The following is a 27,032-nucleotide window of genomic DNA, read 5'->3' on the forward strand; positions in this document are numbered from 1 at the left end:
TTCTTTTTCTTGGGGGTGGTTTTGGTCACTGCTTCCGGTACAAAGTTATGAACCTCCATCCATAGTTTTCTGTCTATCAAATCTAATCCCTTGAATCTATTAGTCACCTCCACTGTATAATCATAAGGGATTTGATTTAGGTTATACCTGAATGGTCTAGTGGTTTTTCCTACTTTCTTCAATTTAAGCCTGAATTTTGCAATAAGGAGCTGATGATCTGAGCCGCAGTCAGCTCCATGTCTTGTTTTTGCTGACTGTATAGAGCTTCTCCATCTTCAACTGCAAATAATAGAATCAATCTGATTTCACTATTGACCATTTGATGATGTCCACGTGTAGAGTTGTCCCTTGGGTTGTTGGAAGAGGGTGCTTGCTATGCCCAGTGAGTTCTCTTGGCAAAACTCTGTTAGCCTTTGCCCTACTTCACATTATACTCCAAGGCCAAACTTGCCTGTTACTCCAGGTATTTCTTGACTTCCTAACTTTTGCATTAGAATCCCCTATGATGAAAAGGACATATTTTTTCGGTGTTAGTTCGAAAAGGTCTTGTAAGTCTTAAAACCATTCAACTTCAGCTTCTTCGGCATTAGTGTTTGGGGCATAGACTTGGATTACTGTGATATTGAGTGGTTTGCCTTGGAAATGAACTGAGACGACCCTGGCTGGTGATCCCTGACTGGGATGGACCAGAGATGAAGCTGCTCGTGGCCACCAGGGGGCGTAAACACACTTCAGGAAGCACTTGAGCCTCCCACTTTGCCTAGTTGGTGGAGAGAGAATGTGTGTGTATATGCACACATCCTTCCATAGCGCTTAGCACCAGGAACTGACAGTCAGTGGTGGAGAGGTTAAATGCCTTTTAAGCAATTTAGAGAGTGGTGGCTCAAGCTTAGCTCTGGATGTTGGCCAATCCCGGTCCCAGCAATTCTTGCTGTGTGCCCCAGAGCAAGCTTCTTAATCAGTCTTATCCTCAGTATCTCATCTCCCATATGAGAATAAGAATGGTCCCCACCTTGGACTTCCCGGTGGTCCAGATGCTAACACTCCAATGCTCCCAATGCAGGGGACCCAGGTTCAATCCCTGGTCAGGGAACAGGTTCCTACATGCTGCAACTAAAGATCCCCCATGCCACAATTAAGACCTGGGCCAGCCAAATAAATATAAATATTTTTTAAAAATGAAAGAATGGTGCCCATCTCAAAAGGTCTTGAGTTTAATTAAATGAACCAGTTCATGGGCTGTGTTCACTGGTTGGTCACACCACAGGCATTTGGAGCATGTTCTCAGGGGCAGCAAAGGAAGGTACTTTAAAGCAACTCATTACTTAGTATTGTATTAAAATAAAAGCATAATGGGAAAAATCAGAACTTTGTTTAACTTCTTTATTTTAGTATCAATTTAGTATCATTGTTTTTATATCTAATTACACAGGTGCATATGCACTTAGTCGCTTAGTAGTGTCTGACTCTTTGCGACCCATGGACTGTAGCCCACCAGGCTCCTCTGTCCATGGGATTCTCCAGGCAAGAATACTGGAGTGGGTTGCCATTTCCTTCTCCAGGGGATCTTCCTGACCTGGGGACCAAACCTGGGTCTTCTGCATTGCAGACAGATTCTTTACTGTCTGAGCCACCAGAGAAGCCCCAGTTACACAGGTGAGGGTCCTGTAATCCTTTTGATATATAGCTTATGTGGGGTTTTCATCCCAGGAAGGTCCTTGGAGGAGCTACTGAAGATGGGGCCCCCTATATCTATTAGGGGGTTTCACTTCCTGTGAGGCCCAGAGCAGTTGAGCAGACATGCATGGAGGGCTCAGGAAAGTAGGTCCTGGTAGCATCCTCTGAGGAAGAGTGGGGATGGGTAGCAAGGTCCACATAGGTCCCCAGCCCTCCATCCCCAGAGACCAGCCTCCTACCCCGGAGCTGGCCTTGGGGAGGCCCCGCCTAGGGATCCCATCACTCCTCTCATCCATACCCCCACCTCCTTCAGGCCATGCCCAACCTTCTACCCTGTGCTTCCCTTGCCCCCGCCCCCGCCCCCATGGTTCTCTGACCCCCAGATGACCTCCCCATTTGTCCCCTAGACTTGTGGTACCACCTCAGAAAGCATTTGGAGAATCTGGGGGTAGTTGTCAAATGGTTGAGGAGACCTTGGCTTCTGGGACGGTCAGGGTGCTAGAAGTCCTACAGGACAGCTCACACCACAGAGGATGTCTGAGTCCTGCCCCACCTTCAAACATCTCACCTGGATATTCAGTCGAGTGAAGAAACTTTATCTACATCAGAGGCTACAACCTTGTTCCATTTTATTTGGAAATGCAAAGTAAGGCTTGCACAGGTTTAATATGCAGCAAATTATCGTACTTAGTGTCATTTGGAATTTCACCAGGAGCTGTTCACCAAATAGGAAAATCTCCCCATGATGGCATCAATACTCATGTTCCTCCGCCTGGAATGTGTGTGTGGCTGCCATGTTACAGGGCTTCTGAATATGGGCACGGACACACAGGAAGACTTCTTCACATCCTTGTGCCCCTGTATTTGCATAAGGACACACATGATATTTTTATTGAAAATTACATATTTTATGTATATAAATATATCTTTTTATGTACTATAAATCACTGTCCTTTATATCAGTGGTCCCTAAACTTTTTGCCTCAAGGCACTGGTTTTGTGGAAGACAATTTTTTCCATGGACTGGGCCAGGGGATGTTTTAAGATGATTCAAGTGAGCTTACATTTATTTCTTTTAATATGACATCAGGTCCACCTCAGATCATCCGGCATTAGATCCCAGAGGCTGGGCACCCCTGATTTATTTACAACTAAAGTGTTACATTGATTTTTTGAAATTATGTGTAGATGTTACATTTTCTTCCATTTTCATTGAAGGCTCATAATGGGACGTATGGCATTTGTTATTTTAGAAAGTAAGCTCTGAGAATCTCACAAACATACTATAAGCAAAACATCCAGAAACCATGGATGTTTCTGAAATAAATGACTTTATTTATTTGGAGTTCAAAACAAGACAAATGTAGTTTATGCTATTAGAAGTCAAGATGGTGGTTACTCTGGGGAGATAGGAACTTGATGAGGACTTGAGGGGTTTGGAGTGCTGGAAATGTACTTTTGTTGATCTGGGTGCTGTTTGCACATGTGTGTTCAGACAGTGAAAGTTCACTGGGTGTATGTACTTTTCTGCGTATACCCTGTGTGTGTGTGTGTGTGTGTGTGTGTGTGTGTGTGTTAGTGGCTCAGTCCTGTCAAACTCTTTGGGACTCCATGGAATGTAGCTCGTCAGGCGCCTCTGTCCATGGAATTCTCCAGGCAAGAATACTGGAGTGGGTTGCCATGCCCTTCTCCAAGGGATCCTCTCAATCCAGGCCTCCGAAGCTGGGTCTCCTGCGTTGCAGGCAGATTCTTTACTGTCTGAGCCAACAGGGAAGCCATATATACATTATGCTACCATGAAAAACAATAACGGAAAACAAGGTTAACATCACCAGTAATGGGACAAGCTAGAAAAATCACGCTAGCAAAGTGATGCTCAAAATTCTCCAAGCCAGGCTTCAACAGTACGTCAACAGTGAACTTCCAGACGTTCAAGCTGGTTTTAGAAAAGGCAGAGGAACCAGAGATAAAATTGCCAACATCCTCTGGATCATCGAAAAAGCAAGAGTTCCAGAAAAATATCTATTTCTGCTTTATTGACTACATCAAAGCCTTTGACTGTGTGGATCACAGCAAACTGTGGAAAATTCTTCAAGAGATGAGAATACCAGACCACCTAACCTGCCTCCTGAGAACTCTGTATGCAGGTCAAGAAGCAACAGTTAGAACTGGACATGGAACAACAGACTGGTTCCAAATCGGGAAAGGAGTACGTCAAGGCTGTATATTGTCACCCTGCTTATTTGACTTATATATAGAGTACATCATGAGAAATGCTGGACTGGATGAAGCACAGGCTGGAATCAAGATTGCCAGGAGAAATAACAATAACCTCAGATATGCAGATGACACCACACTTATGGCAGAAAGTGAAGAACTAAAGAGCCTCCTGATGAAAGTGAAAGAGAACAGTGAAAAAGTTGGTTTAACGCTCAACATTCAGAAAACTAAGATCATGGCATCTGGTCCCATCACTTCATGGCAAATAGATGGGGAAACAGTGACAGATTTTATTTTGGGGGGCTCCAAAATCACTGCAGATGGTGACTGCAGCCATGAAATTAAAAGACTCTTGCTCCTTGAAAGAAAAGTTATGACCAACATAGATAGCATTTTCAAAAGCAGAGACATTACTTTGCCAACAAATGTCCATCTAGTCGAGGCTATGGTTTTTCCAGTAGTCATGTATGGGTGTGAGAGTTGGACTATAAATAAAGCTGAGTGCTGAAGAATTGATGCTTTTGAACTGTGGTGTTGGAGAAGACTCTTGAGAGTCCCTTGGACTGCAAGGAGATCCAACCAGTCCATCCTAAAGGAGATCAGTCCTGAATATTCATTGGAAGGACTGATGCTCAAGCTGAAACTCCATTACTTTGGCCACCTGATGCGAAGAACTGATTCATTTGAAAAGACGCTGACGCCGGGAAAGATTGAAGGCAGGAGGAGAAGGGGATGACAGAGGATGAGACGGTTGGATGGTATCACCGACTCAATGGACTTGAGTTTGAGTGAACTCCAGGAGTTGGTGATGGACAGGGAGGCCTGGTGTGCTGCAGTCCCTGGGGTTGCAAAGAGGAAGACATGACTGAGTGACTGAACTGAATTGAACTGAATGAGACAAGTCAATATCATGTGCTGAAGACAATATGGGATTGATGTGTGATATTCTCATGAAAGGTACATAACCTGAGTCTCCATGAGGAAACACTTGACAAAACCTGAGGGAGATACATCAGTATCCCTAGTAGATGTATTCCTAGTACATCACTGGCCTGTGCTCTCCAACATGGCAAGGCTGTGAAAGAAAAACACACGGGGGAGCTGTCCAGAGAGAAGCAGACTTAAGGGACCAGACAACTGAATACAATGCATGGTCTGGGAATTTGGGGGGTTTACAAAGACATTATGGGGACAATGAGCAAAATCTGATTAAGGTACACTGATCAGATAATAGCAACATATCAATGTGAATTTCCTGATTTTGATTCTTGTATTATGTATGTAAGAGAATGTCCTTGTTTTTAGGAAAAACCGCTAAAGTATTTAGGAGTGAAAGCATATCATGACTGCAACTTATTCTCAGAGTTTTTAAAAATGTGTGCATATGAAGAGTGGGAGAGAGCAAATGTGATAAAACTGAGTCTGAGTGGCTAGTCTATGGGTATTCATTGTATTTTTTTTTCAACTTTTCAATAAATCTTGAGTTATGCTAAAGTAAAATGTTGGGGTTAAGGGGTTCCAGGTCTCATAGCATTGGCTCTTCCTTTCTTTATTCCTATGACCACCTTCTCTATTTCCTTCCTTTCCCTATTCCCAGTTTTCATGGGTGTCAGTGTGAAGAGAGGCAGAAAAAGAAAGAAGTAAAGCCTGGCATTTCCTGACATGGAGGCCAGGGCTGTGTGCCACAGGTGCTGAAGGCCCATCTCTAAATGTTCTAACCTACAGCAAAGCTTAGCAAAGTTGGCTGGGATTGGCAGTTCTTGCCAGCTGCCTGCCATCTGACTTCCCTTCCTCAGCATGACCTCTGACCTCAGGGGACACTGGGATCAAGGCAGGTGCCCCAAAGACTGTAAAGCTGGCTGCTGTGCTCTGACCCGTGCCCCAGAGTTTGCCAGAGCCACCCCTGGCTCCAGCTAAAGCAGCCAGGTTGGCGCTCAGCACTCTGGACCCAGCCCAAGTTCAAAGGATGCATGTGAGCAACTCTGTACGTGGCAGACCTGAGCTGCATGGGCTGAGGAGGCCCCCAGTCTCCTTTGCTGCCCCTAGAAACCACAGGCTGAGTGTAGGGGCCAAGGGTTTTAAGGCTTAGCTGCCTCCAAATATTTTTTTAGCTCACCTGGCCCTGCCTGAAATTGTACCATTAGAGTTCTGTTCTCCCAGGAGAGACCATTTCCAAACACTGACTTCTCCTAAAGTACAGACCTCGTGTTATAGGGGGTCATAGTTCATGGACTTGGGTAAACACATTGGATGCTTTTATTTTCCATAAATCAGTTGAATCTACCTCTAAGCTCCCATTACATTGGGCTGGGAGGGATTTCAGCACAGGTATTCTCCTGGGTTGATGAGTGCTGATGAGAAAACTCTGGGGGTTTGGGGAGGCTCTTTTGATCATCTCTCCCTGCAGGTTTTGACCCAGAACTATGTCCACTTTCAGTGTAGGGAGTGCCTAGGGTGACCCATATCCTGAAATCCAGAGCTGTCTGCCCCCCAGCTCAGACACAGACTAACTCTCCCCCTGGGAACTCTGTTTTCCCTCTTCTCTCAAGCTCTACCTCTCTCGGGCCTCTCATTGACACATTTTACAAAAGCAGAGACTGAGGCCAAGTGAAGAGACTGCAGAGCAGACGGAGAGGAGGCGGTAGTCATTCCCCCATAAGGTGTTTCTGTGTGCCCCTTCCAGGGACACTTGTCTTTCCTCAGAGGACCATTCTCAGCTGTGAGCACTGTAGCTCAAATGGCAGGATTTCAGGCTCCATGAAAGGTGTGCGTGTATGCTCAGTCAATTCAGTCATGACTGACTCTCTGTGATCCCATGGACTGCAGCCTGCCAGGCTCCTCTGTCCATGGGGATTCTCCAAGCAAGAATATTGAAGTGTGTTACCATGCTCTTCTCCAGGGGATCTTCTCAACCCAGGGATCGAACCCACGTCTCTTATTTCTCCTGCACTGGCAGGTGAATTCTTTACCACTGCACCACCTGGGAAGCCCCCATGACAGGCAAGCAGGAATTATTTGGTATGGGGGAGATCTTTCTGCTAGATTAGGCTCTTGTGATGGGTGAAGAGCATAGCACTGGGAGTCATACATCTTAGATCTCCCACCAATTCATTTGAACAGACGCTGTTCCCTCTCTGGACCTCAATTGTTCTACCTGTAAAGTGGGGTCAGACCAGGAATCCTCTCAACCTGGATGCTCTGAGATTCCCTGAGCAATTTATTGATCACTGCCATGGCTTCCTCTGGTTGAAAAAGGTGTTCCCCAAAAACTCTACTCTTGAACGCTCAGGAGAAGAAGCAACCACAGCAAAAATTCACATGCCCACCCCCAGTCCCCCTGGAGGTTGGATAGCTGGAGAGACAGGGAAGTGAGCCCTCTGGGGCACCTGTGCCCCGAGCAACAACAACTTGTCACTCAGAGCAGGTGCTGAGAGGAGGAGCAGGAGAGAGAGTCCCTTTCTGAAGATCCAAGTGTTCTATGGGGGCCCAGCTGAGACCAGGGCTCCTGTGTACCCATGCCTTCCCTGCAAGGCTTTTCCCTGGAGGGCAGCTTAGTGGAAAAGAGCCATCTGCTCACCCTCACATGCCACTAAAGACAGGTATTTGGGTTGCAGCTGGAGAGATTTAGATTAGGTTCACAGACTGCCAAGCCAGGAACTGCCAGGGCATGGGCATGAGTCCATTTCCAGGAGCCCAGGAGGGGGAGTAGGAGGAGCTGATGAATCGCACCTGCCAACATTTGCACTTGAGCCTGTGTTGGGAGGTGAATTCAGGCCAAGATGCCCAGCACTTTCTGAAGCTCAGAGTCCTCTTTCTCCAATCTGGGAGCCCTTTAGCCCCTGCTCTAGAATTTCCAGTAGCTCCTCTTGGCCCCTGGATGTAAGGGTAGACTCCTGCCTGGCATTTGTGCCCTCCAGAGCCTGGGGACCTCTGTGTCTGCAGCCACACATCTCCCCTATGTTGATTCATGCTGGGCAAGAGCCAGACCTCCCTCCTCTCTGTCTCGTAGGGCTCCCTGCTGCTGAGGCTTTTGAGCCTCCGCTCGGATTCTGACAACTTTGCCCTGGCCTCCTCTTCCAGGAAGCCCTCCCGAACGAATCAAGTCTCCTCAACCAAGCCATGACCCTTCTCAGGGGCACTCCCACCTCCCCCAGTCTCTTGCCATTTGTTCCTTCTTGAGGGTCTTGAATCTTTTTCCCAATGGAACAGCAAGGGTCCTGCAGGGGGTGTCCTGAGACACGGCCAGCCAGGCCTGACTGAGAAAGGGAGTTAGGGCAGTTTCCTAGAGGAGGGACGTCCTGGCAGAGAGAGCCAAGTTGGCATCAAGTGTTCTGAGACTGCCCTTGTCGAGGACAGAGCCTTGGAGCAGATCTGACTCATGCCTGCCATTGCCTTGTCTGGCTCTGGGCCTGGCCAGAGGGCCTGCTTGGACACCTTGCTAGCAGATGGCCCTGTAAAGAGTGCCATCCGTTTCGGGCTGTGCTATCCAGTATGGTGGCCGCTGGCCACATGTGGTCTTGGGCACTTGAAATGTGGCCAGTCTGAGCCGAGATATGTAGAAAGTGTGAAATAAACACTGGTGTTCAAGAATTTAGCACCAAAAATAATGTGAACTATCTCATTAAATTCCTTATATTGATGATATGTTAAAATGATAAAGTATTTTTGGATATAATTGAAATATATATATATTTTATTATTAATATTGAATATATTGTATTATATATAATATATTAATATAATTTATATTATATTAATATATATCATATATTTCAATATATAAAATATATTAATATATTTATATGTTAAATATAATATATATTATATTTAATACATATTTATATAATATATTATGTAATTAAGATAGATTTTATTATATAAAATACATTATATAATTTATAATTAATATAATTATATAATATAATATAATTAATATATTAATTATATTGTATTATAATTAATAACTGTATTATGTTGATTAATATAATTAATATGTAATATATGACTTATAATTAATATATAATTATATATACTATATAATTAATATATGATACATTTTATATATTTATATATAATTTTACATATAATATATAATTATATATTTTATATATGATTAATATAATGTATATAATGCATTTATATATAATTTATATATTATATATATATAAAATATATGTTGAAATGTATTTATTGAAATATATTATTATTTTGTATATATATAATTTTATATTATATTATATATATAACTAAAATATAGTATTCAAGTTACTTTTTTATTTTATATAAAAATTTTATTCTTAAATTTTATTAATCTTCCAGCCTTATTGAGATATAGTTGACACACAGCACTATATGAATTTAAGGGGTACAGCATAATGATTTGACTTTATACATCATGAATTGATGGTCACAATAAGTTCAGACAACATCCATCATCTCGTATAGATAAAAATGTAAAGAAATAGAAAAAAAATTTTTTCATTGTGACAAGAGCTCTATGGATTTACTTTCTTAACAACTTTCATATATGACCTACAGCAGTGTAATTATACTTATTGCATTGTACATTACATCCCTAACAATTATTTCTTTATAACTGGAACTTTGTGCTTTTGACTGTCTTCATCCAATTCCTTCTAACCCCATACCCTGCCTCTGGTAACCACAAACTTGGTCTCTTTTTTTGTTTGTTTGTCTGTTCTTGAAGTACAGCTGACCCACAGCATGTTAGTTTCTGGTACCCAACGTAGTGATTCAATATTTCTATACATTTCAAAATGATCACTACTATAAGTCTAGTTACAATCTGTCATCATACAAAGATATTACATAATCGTTGGCTGTTTTTCATATCATACATCTCATACCTGTGACTTATTTATTTTGCAACTAGAAGTTTGTGCCTCTTGATCTCCCTCACCGATTACTTTCTTCCCCCACCCCTTCCCCTCTGTCAACCATCTGTTTGTTCTCTGTATCTATAACTCTGTTGTTGTTTCTTCATGTTTGTTCAGTTGCTTTGCTTTTTAGATTCCACATATATGTGAAATCATACAGTATTTGTCTTTTTTGGATTTATTTCACTTGGTATAATACCTCTCAGCCCATATCCACATCATTGCAAATCAAGACTTCATTTTTTACGGCTGAGTAATATTCAGTTAAATATAAATGAAATTATTTCTTTCATATATTGGCAATTATAAATAATAACTAATGAACATAGGGGTACATAAATGTTTGCTCAGTAGTAATTTTATTTTCTTCAGATAAATACCCAGAAGTGGTATTGCTGTATCAAATGGCAGTTCTAGTTTTGATATTTTGAAGAATCTCCGTATGGTTTTCTGTAGCGGCTACATCAATCGACATTCCTATCAACAGTGCAGTGAAGGTTCCCTTTTGCCCACACCCTCGCCAACACTTTTTTGTTTTTTTTTTGATAATAGCCATTCTGACTAGTGGGAGGTAATATCTCATTGTGGTTCTGATTTGCGTCTCCCTGGTGATGAGTGATGTTGAGCATCTTTTCAAATGTCTCTTGGCCATCTGCCTGTCTTCTTTGGAAAAATGTCTGTTCAGATCCTCTGCCTATTTTTTAATTGTGTTATTTGGTTCTAGTCTTTGTCTGTGCTGGGTCTTCTTCGCTGTGCATGGGCTTTCTCTAGTTGTGGTGAGTGGGGGCTCTTTTCTAGTTCTGACATGTGGGCTTCATTGTCCTATGGCATATGGAATCTTCCCAAACCAGGGATTGAACCCATATTCCCTGCAATGACAGGTAGATTCTTAACCACTGGGCCATCAGGGAAGTTCTATTTGGGTTTTATTTTTTTTTGATGTTGAGTTGTATGAGTTCTTTTTATATTTTGGATCTTAACCCCGTATTGGATATATTGTTTGTAAATATCTTCTCCCATTCAGTAGGTGGCCTTCTCATTTCGTTGATAGTTTCCTTCACTGTACAAAAGCTTTTTAGTTTGATGTAGTGCCGTTTGTTCATTGTGGCTTTTGTTTCCCTTGCCTGAGGAGACATATCCAAAAAGACATTACTAAGACCAGTGTTAAAGCAAGTACTGCCTCTGTTTCCTTCTAGAAGTTTTATGGTTTCAGGATTTATTTTAAAGTCTTTAATCCATTTTGAATTTATTTTTGTGCATGGTATGAGGGCGTCATCCATTACAGTTCTTTTTCAAGTAATGGTCCAGTTTTCTTAACACTATTTATTGAAGAGATTGTCTTTTCCCCACTGTATATTCTTGCCCCTTTTTGTCATAGATTAATTGGCCATATAAGTGTGGGTTCATTTCTGGGTTCTGTATTCTGTTGCTTTGATGTATAATCTGTTTCTGTGCCAATATCATACTGTTCTGTATAAAGTATACTGTAGCTTTGTAGTATAGTTTGAAGTCAGGGAGTATGATGCTCCTAGCTTGTTCTTTCTCAAGATTGTTTTGGCTATTTGGAAGTCTTTTGTGTTACCATACAGATCTTAGAATTATTCATTCTAATTCTGTGAAAAATGCCACTGGTATTTTAATAGGAATTGCATTAAATCTGTAGGTTGTTTTGGGCAGTATGGTCACCTTAACAGTATTAATTCTTCCAACCCATGAGCATGGTTTATCTTTCCATCTGTTTGAGCCATCTTCAATTTATTTCATCTGTGCCTCATAGTTTACTGAGTACAGATCTTGGATTTATTCCTAGGGGCTTTATTCTTTTTGATGTGATTATAAATGGGAGTGATTTCTTAATTTCTTTTTCTGACAGTTCATTGTTAGTGTATAGAAATGCAACTGATTTCTGTATATTAATTTTGTATCCTGCAGCCTTACCGAATTTATTGATGAGTTCTAGTAGTTTTTTGGTGATGTCTTTAGGATTTTCTAAGTCAAGTATCATGTCATCTGCTATAGTGATAGGTTTATTTCTTCCTTTCCAGATTTGGATTCCTTTTATTTCTCTTTCTTTTCTGATTGCTGTATCTTGGACTTTTTTTACTTTTAAAAATAGAGCTACTAGAAAATTTTTACTTACATATGAAATGGACATTGTATCATTTCCATTTTACAGAGGTGCTGTACAAGCATCAGAGGGCTTGAGTGACGTGTGGTGCAAAGCCCAAGTGTGGAAGTCAGTGAATCTGCTTTAGAATTTGTGAGCAGAGAGGACTTCAAAAGGGTGCATTCCCCAGGCCCTTTGGCTGTGGGACAAACACTAGGACCCTCCATGCTCAAAGAGTCAAGTTCCCCTCCTCCTCGGAATCTTAACCAACCAGCAGTATATTCTGCCTTTGAGGGTGGGCTCGGAGTTGAAGCTGTGACCCGTGGACAGAGGAGGCTCCCCAAGATGGCCAGCCTGAGCAGATGCCATTAACTGACCTGCTTCCCCAGTTCCAACCATAGCGGGCCGGCCTCTGCCCTGCCCCAGGCGCCGTCAGCTTGAACCACAGTGTGGGCCCTCCCGGACGTCACCCCTGCCAGCCACTCTGTCGGGTGTCTTGCACCCTCTGCCTCAGACCCACCTCTGTCCCCGTTCCCATAAAACGCCGCTCAGGCCGCAGACCACTTTCCCCACAGTTAAGCATCCTGGCTAGCGGTTGTTCCTGGTCAGCCCTTAAGGGGACCCCCTCCCCGGCCCCTGAGGCAACAGATGTAGAGGATGACTTTGGATTTGGGAGCAAATTCTTGGCAGTCTGGGTCTTCACAGCCACCCCACTTCCTGAGATGGGGTGAGGCCAAGAGAAGGGAGATGCTCTGGAGCCCAGGAGGTGCTTCAGGGGGAAGATTGTGCCCCCTAGCCTGGGCACAGGCTCGGCATGCTGTGGCCACTTGCCTGGGCCCTGCGGTCCAAATCTCTTAGAGGGTCACCCTGGCTACCCTGGGAAGGGGTCTCTGGGATCTTGGGAGTAAGCATAGCCCATTTTGTCTTGAGTACCCTAAATGTGCCTAACAGTGCCCCCAGGAGGCAATCTTGCCACAGATGAGGATTCAGGACCCAGTCCTGTGGCCCTTGAGGTCAGGTCAGCTGGAGGCATTTGGGATCCAGCTGGCGCATCCCATTTGCATGTAATAGGGTCAAAGCTTGCACTGTAATTTTAGCAGAAGGAGGCCACTTTTGGTTTTAAAATAGTTTTAAATTTAAAAAATGAATTAAGTGGAAGGATGAAAGGCGTGAGGAATCTTGGCAGCCTTGGCATAATTATTTTAAAACCAGCTCCCATTTCTCAAGTCCTCCGCAGCACCAGGCCTGTGGTGCTGCCATCTCTGGGAGGCCGGCCAAGATCTCTGGCAGGGCCGGTGGTATGAGGCCTATTGTACTGCCTCCAGGTGGCCACCGCTATGCTCATCCCTCCCTCCCTTGGGCCCAGCTGCTCTGGCAAAGAGCAGGCGGGTTATCGGACAAATCCATCTTCAAATTCTGCTCGGCCACATGTCTATTTAACCTCCCCCAGACTCATCTTTCTCATCTGTAACACGGGGGTTATGACAGCTCTTGGGTCATAAGGAGAGAGTCAGACACCTGCCCCAAGCCCCTTGCCTGCCTTCCAAGCCCCATTACTAGCGTTACTTCCCTCAAGCTGAGCAAACACTGTCCTCCAGACACCATCCCTTTAACCATCATCAACGTGGAGGGAGAAAACGGTCCCTAGGTGAGGCCAGGAGTGCCTGCAGGAGTAAAACTGTCTGACCCTGTGCAGGAGCAGCTCTTGGCGAGGGACCTGTGCCTCCTGTGCCCCGACACACTGGGGAGAGGTATGCCCCGAGCATGAGAGCGGAAAGGGGCATTGTCAACAGAGCAAACCTCTCCCTCCCCTGCCTCCCTGGGCTTGAAGCTAGAGGTCTGAGGCCCAATTCCGCCCTCTCCTCATGGCCTCAGCCAAAGCCCAGAAGTGTCCCATGACCTTGGAGTGCCTCCTGGTATAGTGACCATGACAAGCTGCGGCCAAAGTGAGTAGACACAGATGCGCCCATGGCCCCACCAGTACCTGCAGGTTGGCCTCCTCCCCAAGGATGTTCAGGCACATCCTGAACATGCCTCATTCCCAGGCATGCCCTGGCCCATCTCTCCAAAAACCTTGACCCTGCATCCCCTCAGCTCTCCCTTCACAGCCTCAGGCATACATTTGCTGTCCCAGTTTTACTCCCCGCCCTACTCCTCAGTGCCCCCACTGTCCACCATCCTCCCTGCTCTGGCTCATCTAGGGTGCAGCGATAGCTGGGTTTCCAACCCTTCTGGACTTGGGCTGGGACTATGTTGAGTCCAGCAAGGCACTTCAGGTGCACGTTTAAGGAGACGTGTACTCTCAACATCATTCAGATGCAGGGCTGGGACCTGAGGGTGCATGCCCCTTTACATTTTGCACCCTGAGAGATCACTTATCCCACCCCAAGCCCACCCTGCCTCAGACTCCTCAGACCCTCCACCTGCCCCCCTCACCTTTCCAAACACTCATTAAGTGTCTCAGACCCCACTCTGTGGCTTTCCCCCTCAGCAGCATCTCTCCAGGGTTGTGCCCTGGTTCTGGGCTGGATCCCTCATTGAGTACCCTCTTCCTCCAGCCCCTCAGCCTCACCTACCACCTTGAATGAAGATGCTCCAAACCTCCCTCCACCCTCTACCTCTCTTCTTGGCTCAGACCCCAACACCTCACTCCTTCCTAGCACTCCTCTCCAGGGCCCCACAAATGCTGTTTGTCCCTCCTGGTCCCCTCTTGCCCAGGCTTTCCTGTCACCTCTCTCTACCCAGGGACATACTCTGTACTCCCCCTCCCCCCTCCCTCATTAATAGATAAATGCTATCTAAATCTCTCTCATTCAGCCCCCTGCTCCCAGCCTCCACCGCCCTGTATTCTTTCTTCTGGCCGCTGGCCACCATCTCCCTCTGCTGCCACTCCTGCCTGCCCCCCAACACTCCCCAGGGATCTCCACCTTTGCACATCTGGCCTCATCCTCCCTTTACTCCAGATCCTTCCTGACTCCACTAGCCTTGGAGACAGTCCCAGGCCCTCCCCCAGGGCTCCAGCCCCACTGGTGCTTCTCCACTCCACAGACACCCTGGGCTCTCACCTGGGAGCTGGCACCCCTGCTCTTTCTGCTCAAACACACTGTTCCCATCTCTCTGCCTTGGAACACTGGTTGGAATTTAATCCCTTCACCAGATGAAGATATCACAGTTTGAGCTCAGTGCCCATGGCCCCTCAACATCCCATGCTTGACTCATCACCATGGCCTCTCCAATGTCCAGAACAGTACTTGATAGAAAACAGGCACTCAATGGGTATTTGTTGCATGAATGATTGAATTTATTAATCAGTGCATGGAGGGATTGTCATGTAGGTGGCTTTGGTGGCTGGGTGGGGATGAAGGGAGATACTACATAAGCTGTAACCAGTGCCTGACTATGGCAGCAGGTGGCTGGAGGGAGAAGGCCACGACACCCGCAGCAGGCTGAGTCCCAGTTTTAATGGCCTGGCAGTGAGGTGCGTGCATGGCGGAGGCCCGCAGAAGAGGTAATGCTGAGAGGGCAGCTCTGCCCACTCTTCTAATTATTGCTTGAGTCTTTCCAGGAGTGCCAGCTGCTTGCCCCAGAGAGTTTGGTCTCATCCGTCACAGTGTGAGCTCGGGGTAGGGCTGCTGCCACTGCCAGTGGGGAAGACAAGAGGAGGTTCCCAGGGGCCTTTGGGTCTTGGAGAACAGAGGCAGCCTCAGGCTTGGACCACACTCGGCTTAGGTCCCTTCCTGTCCCCAGGGCTGCTGAAAGGTGTCCCCCGACTTGAGGGTCCTGTCAAGAAGCCTCCAGCGTGGCCAAGGAGCAAGCCAACTGAAGGAGGGTCCACAGCAACCCCAGGCAGGGAGCCTCGGATGGTTTGGTGTCTGCTGACATGGAAGCCCTTGGGAAGATGGTGCCCCGGTGACTGGCTGGGCAGGTAGACAGCTCAGGCCCGGAAAGAGGCCTTGACCACACGGCCCTTCAGTGGCTGTGGCGGCCGGAAGTTGTTCACCATGTGGATCCTCTCATCCTCCTCTGAGGTGAAAAGCAGGCTCCGGAATTTCTCCATCTTAAGGCAGAAGAGATGCTCAGGGCAGAGTAGGGTAGCTGTGGTCCCCTCTGACCCCAGACACATCATCTGGCATACCCTGCCCAGCCAGCTCTGCCCCTCTCTCCTCCTGTTCCTAGGGCTTGTCCCTACTTCTCCCCACTCGTTTCATGTTTGGGACCCCCGAGCTCAGTGACTTATTCACTAAAGAGCCTCTGAACCTGGGTCCTGCTCGTGTAGCTCCAGTCCCAATCTTCGCTCTAGCTAAGAATCGTCCGCAAATGCAGCATTCAGGTTCTAGCACGCTAGGGGCGGTCCCAGGATCCAGGGATCGCTCCTTCTAGCCTGTGTCCAGGTCCTAATGACTAACAACCAAGCTGACCCCCACCCAAGAATCTGAACATGTATTAGCAAAAAATAGGAACCTTGACGGTGGGACTGCAGGCTGTGGGCTGCTATGGTCATGCTGCCCAGGTGTGCCTGAATGTCACCTCCCTCCATCTGCTCCTCTGGGAGGACTCACCTGCCTCTCAGAGATACGGATGGGCTCCCGGAGCACAATCCAGGTGACGCTCTCGCTCAGCGGTGGCGTCGTCAGGGACCCGGGATAGGTCCAGTAGTGCCGGCTGGCAGGCAGGAGGCACTTGGGGTTGAAGCAGCTGAACTGGGCCTTGGTGCCCTGGGCCAGGGTGGGGGACCCAGGAATCAGCATAGACCTCCCACCAGGATGAGAGCAGCACCCTACCACCCATTTCTGTCAATACGATTTAGGCTTATATGGCCCACTGATGCAAACTGTGGGCAAATGTCTGTGATCCCAGAGGCCATCACCCATCCTTTTGCATTAGAAAGCTGTGGCTCCTAAAGTTCTCAGGGCACCATGTTCTCTCCTTTGCCCTTGACAAACCTTAGTGGTGCTGCCTGTCGGAGGACCATTAATGGGATAAGCATCTTATGAATCCTATACCCAACCAGACAGCACTCTGGGCACACAGCGGGGCCATGGACACTGATGATGAGGAGTCAGTCGCAGCGCCCCACAGCTGCGGACCTGCACCCTTCACCTCTGCAAGGGTCTGCTGCAGGATGGAGGAGTGGGAGGGCCCACTCCATGATCTAGCCTGGCCCTCCCTCCCCTCCCAGGCTGCTCTGGATCAAGGACACCGACCCCTGGTCTCACCTTAAACCGAACCATGTAGAGCGCGTCTGTCAGACGGTTCATGCTGGGGTGCTCGTCCCCCGTCTGTCAGAGAGAAGGCAGCGTGAGCCCAGAATTCACTATGTTCTGGGACTAGGGGTGGCACCAGGCCTCCCATGGCCCTCTGGGCCCCAGGTAATCCCCTTACCTCCAGGAAGACACCGACCACAGCCAGGCCATCGGGCGCCGAGGCCGCCTCCCCAAAGGTGCTGTACTTCTTGGCGTTCCAATGAACAAGGTGCAGCTACAGGGCAACAACAGGCCAGGCCAGTGTGTAGTACCTCCCAGGGTCCGTGAGAGCTCAGGGCTAGGTTTCCCTCACTCCCACAGGACTCCTGGCCCCCTGCAGGAGGGGCTCCTCTGGGAGCCATGGGTCAAGATAGCATTAACCCTGTTCTAGGTCTGATCCTTTCCTGAGCCCCAAGGGACCAAAGAGCTCAGGCCCTGCCCTCCATGAACTGTGCAATAGATAATGACCATCTAATGTGACATCTCCCTGAGGAAGTGGACCCTGCAGCTGAGGCCAAAGAATCAGAAAAAGGTTACCCAATGGAACTCTCCAGGCAAGGTATTTCAGGCAGAAAGAACAGCATAGGTAAATGCCTAGAGGTATGAAAGAGCCAAGCTTCCCAGGTGGCTCAGTGGTAAAGAATTCGCCTGCCAATGCAGGAGACACAGGAGATGTGGGTTCGATCCCTGGGTCCAGGAGATCCCCTGGAGAAGGAAATGGCAACCCACTCCAGTATTCTTGCCTGGAGAATCCCATGGACAGAGGAGGCTGGCAAACTATAGTCGATGGGGTTGCAAAAGAGTAGGACAAGACTTAGTGACTAAACAATAACAATAGCAACATGAAAGAGCCAGGTGTGGGCAGGGATTCATTACATGCAGGTCAGTACGAGAAAAGGTCAAGGTGAGATGAGGCCAGGCAAAGCCAGGTCACGCAGGCTCTTGAATGCCAGGCTTAATCCTTGAAGGGCTGTTGCAAGGCTGTGATGGGACTGGATCTGCCCTTCAGAAAATTCCTTCTGGACACACAGATCAGCACAACAGTGGGCCAACTTCAGGTGGAAGACCCTGTGCTGAGGGTGGGTGGAGGTCCCCTAGGGACTTCACTCCCTCCAGTGCCCCACACTGGGCACCTAGCAAACCCCTGACTCCCCAGTGCCCCACTCCCTCCCCCATCAGGCAGAGGAGGGTCTTACCTCGCTGGGGAATGACTTGCCATCCACCGTGTGCTCCGAGCCCACACCGTGCTTCTTGCCCCAGTGGAAATGGAACTGCTTAAGCCGGTAGGGCCCATCCAGGGGGCCCCCAGACACCACTGCGGGGAGAAGGGGGACCTGTAGCAATAGCTGTGAGAGACCCCACTAGCATCAGGCGGCAGTACTAGCATCAGGGCAGTGCCCAGAAGGGAGATAAACTTTTCATTTGGAACATTCCTGGGGCTAAATGGACTTGGATCAGTCCCCACGCAGTTCCCTATGCCCTTGACTGGGCCAGGGCAGAAATCCTGGAGGCCTGTAGGTGACAGAGGAGTCTGGTACTGACAGGGTACATCCTTCCATCAGGCTGTCCTCCCCACTCCTGCCCACTTTCCAGTGGAAGCTAGGATGTTGCTTCTCAGACCCCCTTCACCACTAACGGTAGATGTCCCATGCCTGCAGCCCTGACTCAGAGCTGGGTCAGAAGGATTCTCTTTCTTTAGTCTTCATGGTAACTCAGGACAGAACCTATTATTATTCCTATTGTATAAAGGAGGAACCGAGAGACAGAGAGGGCAAGGTCTTTGCCCAAGGTCACACACAGCAAGGCACTGAGCTAAGATATAAGCCCACATCTACTTCATGTAAGTCCAGAGCCCAAGGCCCTAATCACCAGGCTGTGTTGCCTGCCCAGAACTTGGTGGCTCCCCAGGACCTGATGTCCAGAGGCCAGCTCCTGAGGATCCCTACTCCAAGGGTCAGGCCCCTGTCTTGTCCAGAGTCCCGCCCTCATGGCCTCTTTGGCAGGGGCAATTTATGCTGGTTTTGTGACTTTCCTACTCTGATACCCAGTGAGCAGAGGCCACACACAAGGCCTCCTGGGACTGATTGAATTTCTAGCTGAAATAGATCTAGCAGTGGAGAGAGCCCCCGCCAGGCCTGAATGTGAGCTCCTGGATCAGGTGACGGCCCTGGGCTCAGAGTTCCACTAGGCCCCTCCAGGATGGGTGACTAGGGCGGGGCCCTGACCCCTGTGGGCCCCTCGAGGAGGAGGATAATGGGACAGCCCAGAGGCCCCGTCTCACTGTCCTGCCTCACCTGAGCAGCAGGTCTGTCCATGGCAATGCTGGGTGGTTAACTGAGCCTGAAGATGGTGGCTCTGGGTTGAGGCCCGGTGAGGATGCCTCCATCCTGGGGAGGGCCTACAGACTGAGCTTCTGATATGGACTGTGGAGGCTCACTCTTCTAAGCATGCCCAACCTGGGACTCCATAGTGTAACCTCTTAAACAGTGACCTCCCTCTCTAACCCTTCAGCTTGGCTTCCTCGCCTACTCTCTGCATCCTGACCACAGAATACACTGCCATTCTCGGTGTACTTACTGTGTGTTCAGGCACTCTGCAGACATCAACCCCCACAGTGGCCTAGAGGGGCACACATTGTTACCCCCCTGGCCAGATGTGGCACAGAGGCTCGAAAAGGTAGATCTCTTGCCCAAGGTCACACAGCTGGGAAGTGGCAGAGCCCCAACTCTCTCACTCCTAAGCCTACTTTCTTTCCACTGGGCCCCTAACCCCTCAGGCCTGGGCATTCTATTAAGAAGGGAACCCCAGCCAGGCTAGAAAGTAAGCCCCTGGATCCGTAGTCCAGAGGAATGCTCCCTTGCAAGAGTGGCCTTCACTGAGCTACTTATGTCTGAATCGAGCCCTCAGTGCCCTCTGAAGGTTATTCTGAAGGTCCAGTCACTTGAAAACTACTCCTTCACAAACTGTGATCCTTGGTGCTTCCCTGGTGGCTTAGCGGTAAACAATCTGCCAATGCAGGAGATGCAGATTCGATCCCTGGGTTGGGAAGATTCCCTGGAGAAAGAAATGGCAACCCACTCCAGTATTCTTGCCTGGGAAATCCCAAAGGACAGAGGAGCCTGGCGGGCTACATTCCACAGGGTCGCTAAGAGTTGGACACGACTTAGTGACTAAACAACAACAACAATGTCATCAAGAGCCCCATGTCCCTCCCCAAAGTTCTGGGCGAGAGCCTTTTACTTAGAATTCAGTACCAGGAATGCTGTGTCTCTCTTCCGAGGATCTGCTGAATTTCCTCCCTTCTGCAGCAAGAATTATAACTGATCCTCTTTCCCTTTTTTCCTAGCCTACCAGAGAACTCAGGATTAAGCAAATAAGATCATTCCCATCTGGCTTTCCTCCTCTTGTCTGCCTTTTGATCCTCTATTTGAAACTTGAGTTCCCCTGAGTACTTTCATTGCATGTATGGGGGGCAGAGGTCGGAGACAGAGGGGCAGAGTACCAGTCACTTCCTTATGTAAGGAACTTTAGCAGGTTCCCTCCTTGTCCCCCTCGACCCCTCACAGGCCTGGTCATAAGGACAAAAATCCCTATACTAAGGAGTACTCCCAAGCCTTCTGTCTAGGAATTTATCATGGAGGAACCCTCTAATCCCAGGGCAAAGAGACTAACCCTCTAATCCCAGGGCAAGTTCCCACTGGGCTCCCTTTGGTCCAAGGTAGTTGGGATTTGAGGCTATAGGTGGGCTGGAGACTTTGGAGTAGGACCAGGCAGGTTCTGGCCCTCCCCAGCTTACTAAGTTTCTGCTAGCCCATCTTAGAGGCAGGTTCTTAAGAGGAATAAACCAACTGCCTATGACCTTAACAAGTGGCCTGGCATGCAGAACATTTTAGCTCCATTCTCTTTCTGCTGGGATTAACCAGATCACACACAGAGGAGGGTTTGGCCTTAGGCCACACAGCAGGTCAGTGATGGGGCAGGGAGTGGAAACAAACCCGACCTCAAGAACTGAATGAAAGAGAAGAAAGAGAATTAGTATTTCTTGTGCATCTACTACATGCCAGCACTACAGACATCACTCCAGGTTTTTCATTTTTTTCTCTCTGTGACCCCAAGGAGGGAAACAGGGTCTTAATGTCCCCCATTTTATGCATCAGGAGACTGAGGCTTCACAGCTAGTACAAAGTGGAGCCTTCCTTTCCCAGTATAGCGTTCTGCCCTTCTTGAGCCTGCCCCAATCAGGTTAGGATCCCAGGGAGAAGAGTGGTAGTGGCTGGCAGGGACCACTTACCAGTTCGGTCATCACTGTCATTGAAGTCCACTTGGACAGAGTGGCCATTGTTGGCGATGCTGAGGGATGTGCAGGACTCATAGGAAATCTCCAGTGGCTTCAGGCTGGGCGAGTACACAGCCTGGCTAGATACGATGTTGATTGGTGACTGGCGGTCTCCCTGGGCAATGGGATACAGCTTGTGCCAGTGTGAGGGGCCTGCAGATGGCGGGGAGAGGGCAAGGATTTAGGCTAGCCCGGATCTCAGGGCTGCAGACAAGGGCATCTGTGGGGGATTGTCTCTGTGCTATATCCTTTCAGAGGTCAGCCTCTGCTATGGAGTCGCATGGTCTGGAGCGTCACTCCCAGCTCTGCCACTTCCCCTCTTAGCCTCCATCTTCTTGTCTGTGAAATGACCTCTCCAAAGCTCTCTACTCATAGCTGATAGGAGATCCAGAGAGCTAACGTGAGGAAGGGAGCGCACAAAAGCTACAGTCTCAGGGGCAGTTTGGGATAGCAAGTCCTCCCCAACACCCAGCATATGTTTAGAGAGGTCCCCAGGGCCTCGAGGTCCCTGACCCTACCCTACCGAGTGCCTGGCCTCTTCTTGCATCTGACCAAGTTCCAGTCGGTATTCATAATAACTAACAAAAGCTCACATCAACTTCACTTTGGCTCTATGACATGCATTTGCTTCTCATAATAGCCTTGTCAAGTAGAGACAAGTGTGATTCCCATTTCACAGATGAGGGCACTGAGGGTCACTTGTGCACGTGTGCATGCACACTTGGGTACAGGAGTAAACACACAGTGTGTGCATGCCTTGCCCCCAGCTGCCCTCCCTGGGCATGTGCAGGTCCAGGGAGATTTTCATGTGCGCAAACATATGTGCACAGTGGCCTGAGTTCACCGCATCCAGAGCGGGCAGGCCCGGTAACACATGTGTACAAGTGTGCAGCCCTTCCAAGTATCTCTGACACACACATAGGCATCCTTACACAGAGATAACCCTGTTGCAAACCCGGGTCTGCACTAAGAGACTACAGCAAAACACATGCTCATGCACACACATGCACACCTGTGTGCACACCCACGAGCACCCACCACCTGCCTCCCATAGATTCCATCTGCAGCCGAAAGGCTCGGCATCTCCCTGGGGAACATCCTGAGATGCAGCCTATTTTTAGAGCCACTGCCGGCTGGTGCTTCTCCCCGTTTTTGGCTTCTTAAGTTTTCCTGAGAAAACAGCAGCAGGTGCCGACAGAGCTGTGTCCCCAGCGGATGACTCAGAAGCGTGGCCCAGACCCACTGTGGGTTATTTTTGAAGTCCTGTGAGCATGCCGCATGCCGGCACCTCCATCCTCTGTCCTTCCCGCCCTCACTGTCCCTAGGGTGGGTGACCCAGGACTGGGTGAGGCACAGCAGCTTCAGGGAGGCCAGCTACAGGGCAGACCTAATGTGATACTGGACATTCAGTGCTGGCGGTCAGGACTAGCAAGAAGGCTAGAGTCAGTGGACTTTGACTCTGGGGAAGGCATCCAGAAGCTGGCTGGGAGCAGAAGCTGGGCGTGGGGGAATCTTCTAGGAGGGTCCTGTCAACCTGCCCCTCTCTGCCTCTCTCTGCATCTCTGCGCATCTCTCTTGCCTTTTTCTGAAAATCTCTTTCTAGCTTTCATATGTCCAAACAGGGTTTTCCCCTTCAAAATATGCTCCTGTGTGCTTGGGACCTCAGAGTGGAGGCAAAGACCCCACAGCACCTCCCTAACTTTCTCTGGCCCAATTGTAACCTCCAGACCCCCAGACTTGGTACCCAGGACCCCCATCCACCCCTCACAGAGTGCCTGCCTCTCTGTAGATAAGTAGGGATGGGGGTGTTCCTCCCACCAGCACTCCCCTTCTCCCCACCCCCACCTGCCTTGCCTGGGTTTCCTCTGGATCTTGGTTCCTCGGGGAAAGCTAAGAACCCTTATCCCACATCCCCACCCCAGCTTGGTAAGAAATAGCCTCAAAGGAACTGCCCTGCCGCAGACCCACACTGAAGCGGTCTGGCTCTTACCGTCTGCCTCTTCTCTCTTTCTCTGCGTCTTAAGGAGGAAACTGAGGCAGGATCGAGGAGCTATTCTCCGGGTCAGACCAGGAAGCTGATGTGGGCCACCGGCTCCCTTGTCTCACACCGGGACGTGCTCAGACACCCTGCCAGAGGCAGACACGCAGACACATCCATGCGCCCTTAGATGCTCCCTTCCTTCACATACCTGCCGACTCGAAAGCTTGGACACTTCGACGGGCAAACTCTGCCGGGGACACCGCGCCCTTGCCCACGCGGAGCCCAGCTCCGGGGAGGTCACTGCACACCAGCCGTGCGCGCTCCCCTCACATACACCGCGCAACGCGCTGCGTTCAGCCCGCCCCCAGCTGCCCTGGGCTACCTCCACCCGCTGCGCACTCCAGCGGGGGATGAGAGAGTGAGTGTCCGGCCCAGGTCCCAGCGAGCTGGGTCGTCAGGGGCTGCGCGGAGGAGGAGGCAGGACGCGCTTGGCCGCGGGTGGCTAGCTGGCGGCGGGGCCGGACGGAGAGCGGCGCGCACTTTGCGCCAGGTGCGGGGGAGCCAGGGCTCTGACCCGGCGGGTGGGCCGGGCTCTGGGGGCTGGATGGGATAAGGGTCCCCGTCTCGCCTGGAGGATAGGGGGCTTGCAGGTCCCGCTGGGTGGGAGGGTCAGGGGTGAGTCCCAGTGGATGGGGGCTGGCTGGGGTTTATGCCTACCGTCGTTCTGGCCGTAGCCCCAGCCGTGGTGGCCGGTCATGCCGCTGCCGTCACCTGCCGGCTCGGCTCAGTTCTGCTCGCTCGGGCTGCGGCTCCGGCCCCGCTCGCTGCTGCGGAGCAGCCTCTTAAAGCGGCGGCAGGCGGGAGGAGCGGTTCCCAGGGGACCCGCCCCCCCCACCCCCTAGTAGGGCGAGAGAGGCCGGCCCTGCCCCGCCCTGCCCTCTCCCACCCACCCCGCAAGCCAGTTGAACCCTGAGTTGAGATGCGGGCTGTGTAGGGGGTGTCAAGGGGACCTAAACCCCACCCCCACCCTGACCCTGGCCGAGCTCTGTTCCTCCTTCCCTCCAGCACGTGTACAGCCTCTGGGGCAGGAGAAGCCACCCATCATGAGGGCCGCCTCCGTTTCTCCACACCCCATCCGTCCCCCAGGCTTGTCTCTGGGTGGTAAATCCCACCACCGGAGACCTGGGCTCTGGGCCCCGGAGTCCTCTTGGACTGGGACCCCTTGAAACTGCAAATTGCACTGACCATCAAGTGTCCACGAGTGGAGTTTCCCCTGTTTGGTGAAGGATCCAGGTGCTGGGCCAACCTTTGGATCATTCCTGTTTCCTAACCCTCTCAGCTTTCCTACAACAATGGGTGGTATACTTCCATTAGCCTGATCGCACAGAGCAGGAGACTGAGGCCCAGAGAGGTGAAGTAACTTCTTGCTGCAGATCTTCTAGCTACAGAGTGAGGGCTTTACTCTCAATTTGTCTCACTCCTGGATTCTTGTGCTCTTTCCTACTTCCCCTTGGTGTCGGGGTTGGGGGTGGGGGCAAAGGAGTCCTGTGGTTGTGGGGGTCTGGGAGCCCTGGGGTAGGAGGAGGGCTTAGGCAGAACCAGGGTCTTATAATGGGAGTGAGGAGTTTGGGCTTTAACCACTGGGCATTAAGACAGACAGACCCCAGGGAACTTCCCTGGTGGTCCAGAAGCTGAGACTCTGCACTCCCAATGCAGGGGGCCAGGGTTCGATGGATCCCTGGTCAGGGAACTAGATTCCACATGCCACAACCAAGGATCCCACGTGCCGCAATGAAAACTTGGCGCAGCCAAATAAATACTTCAAAAGACAGACCCACAGAACACCAGCTGGCTCCCACCATGGAACTAAGTATGAGGCCGTACCTCCACCCTCTGCTTCTCTTCCTTTCTTCCTCCACTGTCCAGGTCTCTATTTCTTTATAGCTCACTGTTTGTCCCTCCTTTCCTTGCCTCCCCATGACCTTCGGCACACCTGCTGGGAGCTCAGGGCCTCCACCCTGCACTCAATCTCAGTATCTGCCTTGGCCCAACATTTTCCCATCCACAAGCCCTGGTCCTTGCTGTGCCCTCCACCTGGGACGTCCTCTGTCTTCCACCCACTGGCTCCAGCCGGCCCAATCTGATTCATCTGAGGATGTGGCCTTATGCCAAGGATAGGGCTTGTCTCTGGCTAGGCCTCAGCAGGCACTTTTGGGAAGACAAACAGATGGGTGGATGGAAGGAGAGACAAATGATCCCACCCAGGGATTTGTACCCAACCAGAGTTGAAGGACCATTTGTGAAATCTCCGCTGGTCTGACCTCTACCAGAAGGAGACTATTTCAGACCCTGTTGTTGGCTGACCTTGTGAGGGAATCTGCCATCTTGTCTGCCAGGCTCCCCTATATCTCTGTGGCTGTCTTGGTTTCCCTTAGGCCCTGAACCCCTCAGGTCCCCGAGTAGAGTTGTGGAGATTAAGTGACAACTGGTTGGCTGGGCCAAGGTCAGTCAGTCACCTCCCAGCACTGCCTAGACACCTCTCCTTGACCCTGGAGCTGGAAGGGGCCCTTAATAAAAATCTGATTCTAAGACAGGGGGCAGAGGATCATAACAGACATGCAGAAGGTAGCCCCCAAGACTGCCTCTGTTCATCTCCCAGAAGAGCCAGCCACCTTTCTCCTGGGGGAGCTGCAACACTCTCAGGGCCTGGGGTTGGGCCCAAATGTGTCTACTTCATTGACCTACTTCCCCCTCACTGTGACCCAGACATTTCCATATTTATAGTACTAAAAAAAAATGGAATTACTTTTATAGCATTGGATTGAGCTTCATTCTCACAGTAGCCCCACTTTGTAGATGAGGAAAGCAGGGCTCAGAGGACTTGAGTTAGGGTGCACAGTGAGTGGTAGAGCTAGGATAAAAACCCGGGGCTGTTGAGTCCCTTTTTCAACATGTCTAAAATCACCAGGAGGGGGGAGGAAGTGGGTTTGAAATTTGATTGTCATTTGTGTAGACAGGTAAGACTTCCTCCACAGTGACTGAAGAGAAGCCAGGGAGAGTGTTTGCCTCCTGGGTGGAGTCTGGTAGCCTGGAAGGGTGGGAGAGGGTGCAGAATGGGAATGGGAGGGACACCCTTTACTGCTCACTCCTTCACAAAGAATTAAAATATTGCCTCTTTAACAACCAAATAAAAGTTGATCCAATTCTTTCCTTCCTGCATCCAGTCTTTAGCAGTTTTCTCTAGGTGCTGGAGAGCTGGGAATTCAGGTAGGTGAGAGGAGATGGTGGAGTCTGCCTGTCTGAGGTGAAGCCTCAGTTTCCCCTGTAGCCCACTCAGGTCAACTTGGGAAAGACTGTGCCCCCACTCAGGCACATCCTGTCTCAATTACATGCTGTCTTTAAAATGGAACTGGGGACTTCCCTGGCAGTCTGGTGGTTAAGACTGCGCTCCCAATGCAGGGGGCGTGGGTTCGATCCTTGGTCAGGGAACTAAGATCCCATATGCCATACAACTCAGCCAAAAAAAAAAAATTAAAGAAAAAGTGGAATCGAAAAAAAAAAAAGAATTGTT

General features: G+C 49.4%; 1 protein-coding gene across 1 annotated transcript; it reads right to left on the reverse strand.

Annotated features, from left to right (window-relative positions):
• Nucleotides 1-15,180: 15,180 nt before the first annotated feature.
• On the reverse strand, nucleotides 15,181-24,303 carry CA7 (carbonic anhydrase 7). Its single transcript, XM_027516362.1, has 7 exons — nucleotides 24,179-24,303; nucleotides 21,436-21,633; nucleotides 18,341-18,459; nucleotides 17,284-17,379; nucleotides 17,118-17,180; nucleotides 16,461-16,616; nucleotides 15,181-15,958 (listed from the first exon to the last, which is right to left on the reverse strand). The coding sequence occupies exons 1-7, from the start codon at nucleotides 24,216-24,218 to the stop codon at nucleotides 15,836-15,838; spliced, it is 795 nt and encodes a 264-aa protein (XP_027372163.1). The 5' UTR covers nucleotides 24,219-24,303; the 3' UTR covers nucleotides 15,181-15,835.
• Between the last annotated feature and the right edge of the window lie 2,729 nt (nucleotides 24,304-27,032).

This window comes from Bos indicus x Bos taurus, chromosome 18, assembly GCF_003369695.1.
Source record: "Bos indicus x Bos taurus breed Angus x Brahman F1 hybrid chromosome 18, Bos_hybrid_MaternalHap_v2.0, whole genome shotgun sequence".
Lineage (NCBI taxonomy): Eukaryota > Metazoa > Chordata > Mammalia > Artiodactyla > Bovidae > Bos > Bos indicus x Bos taurus.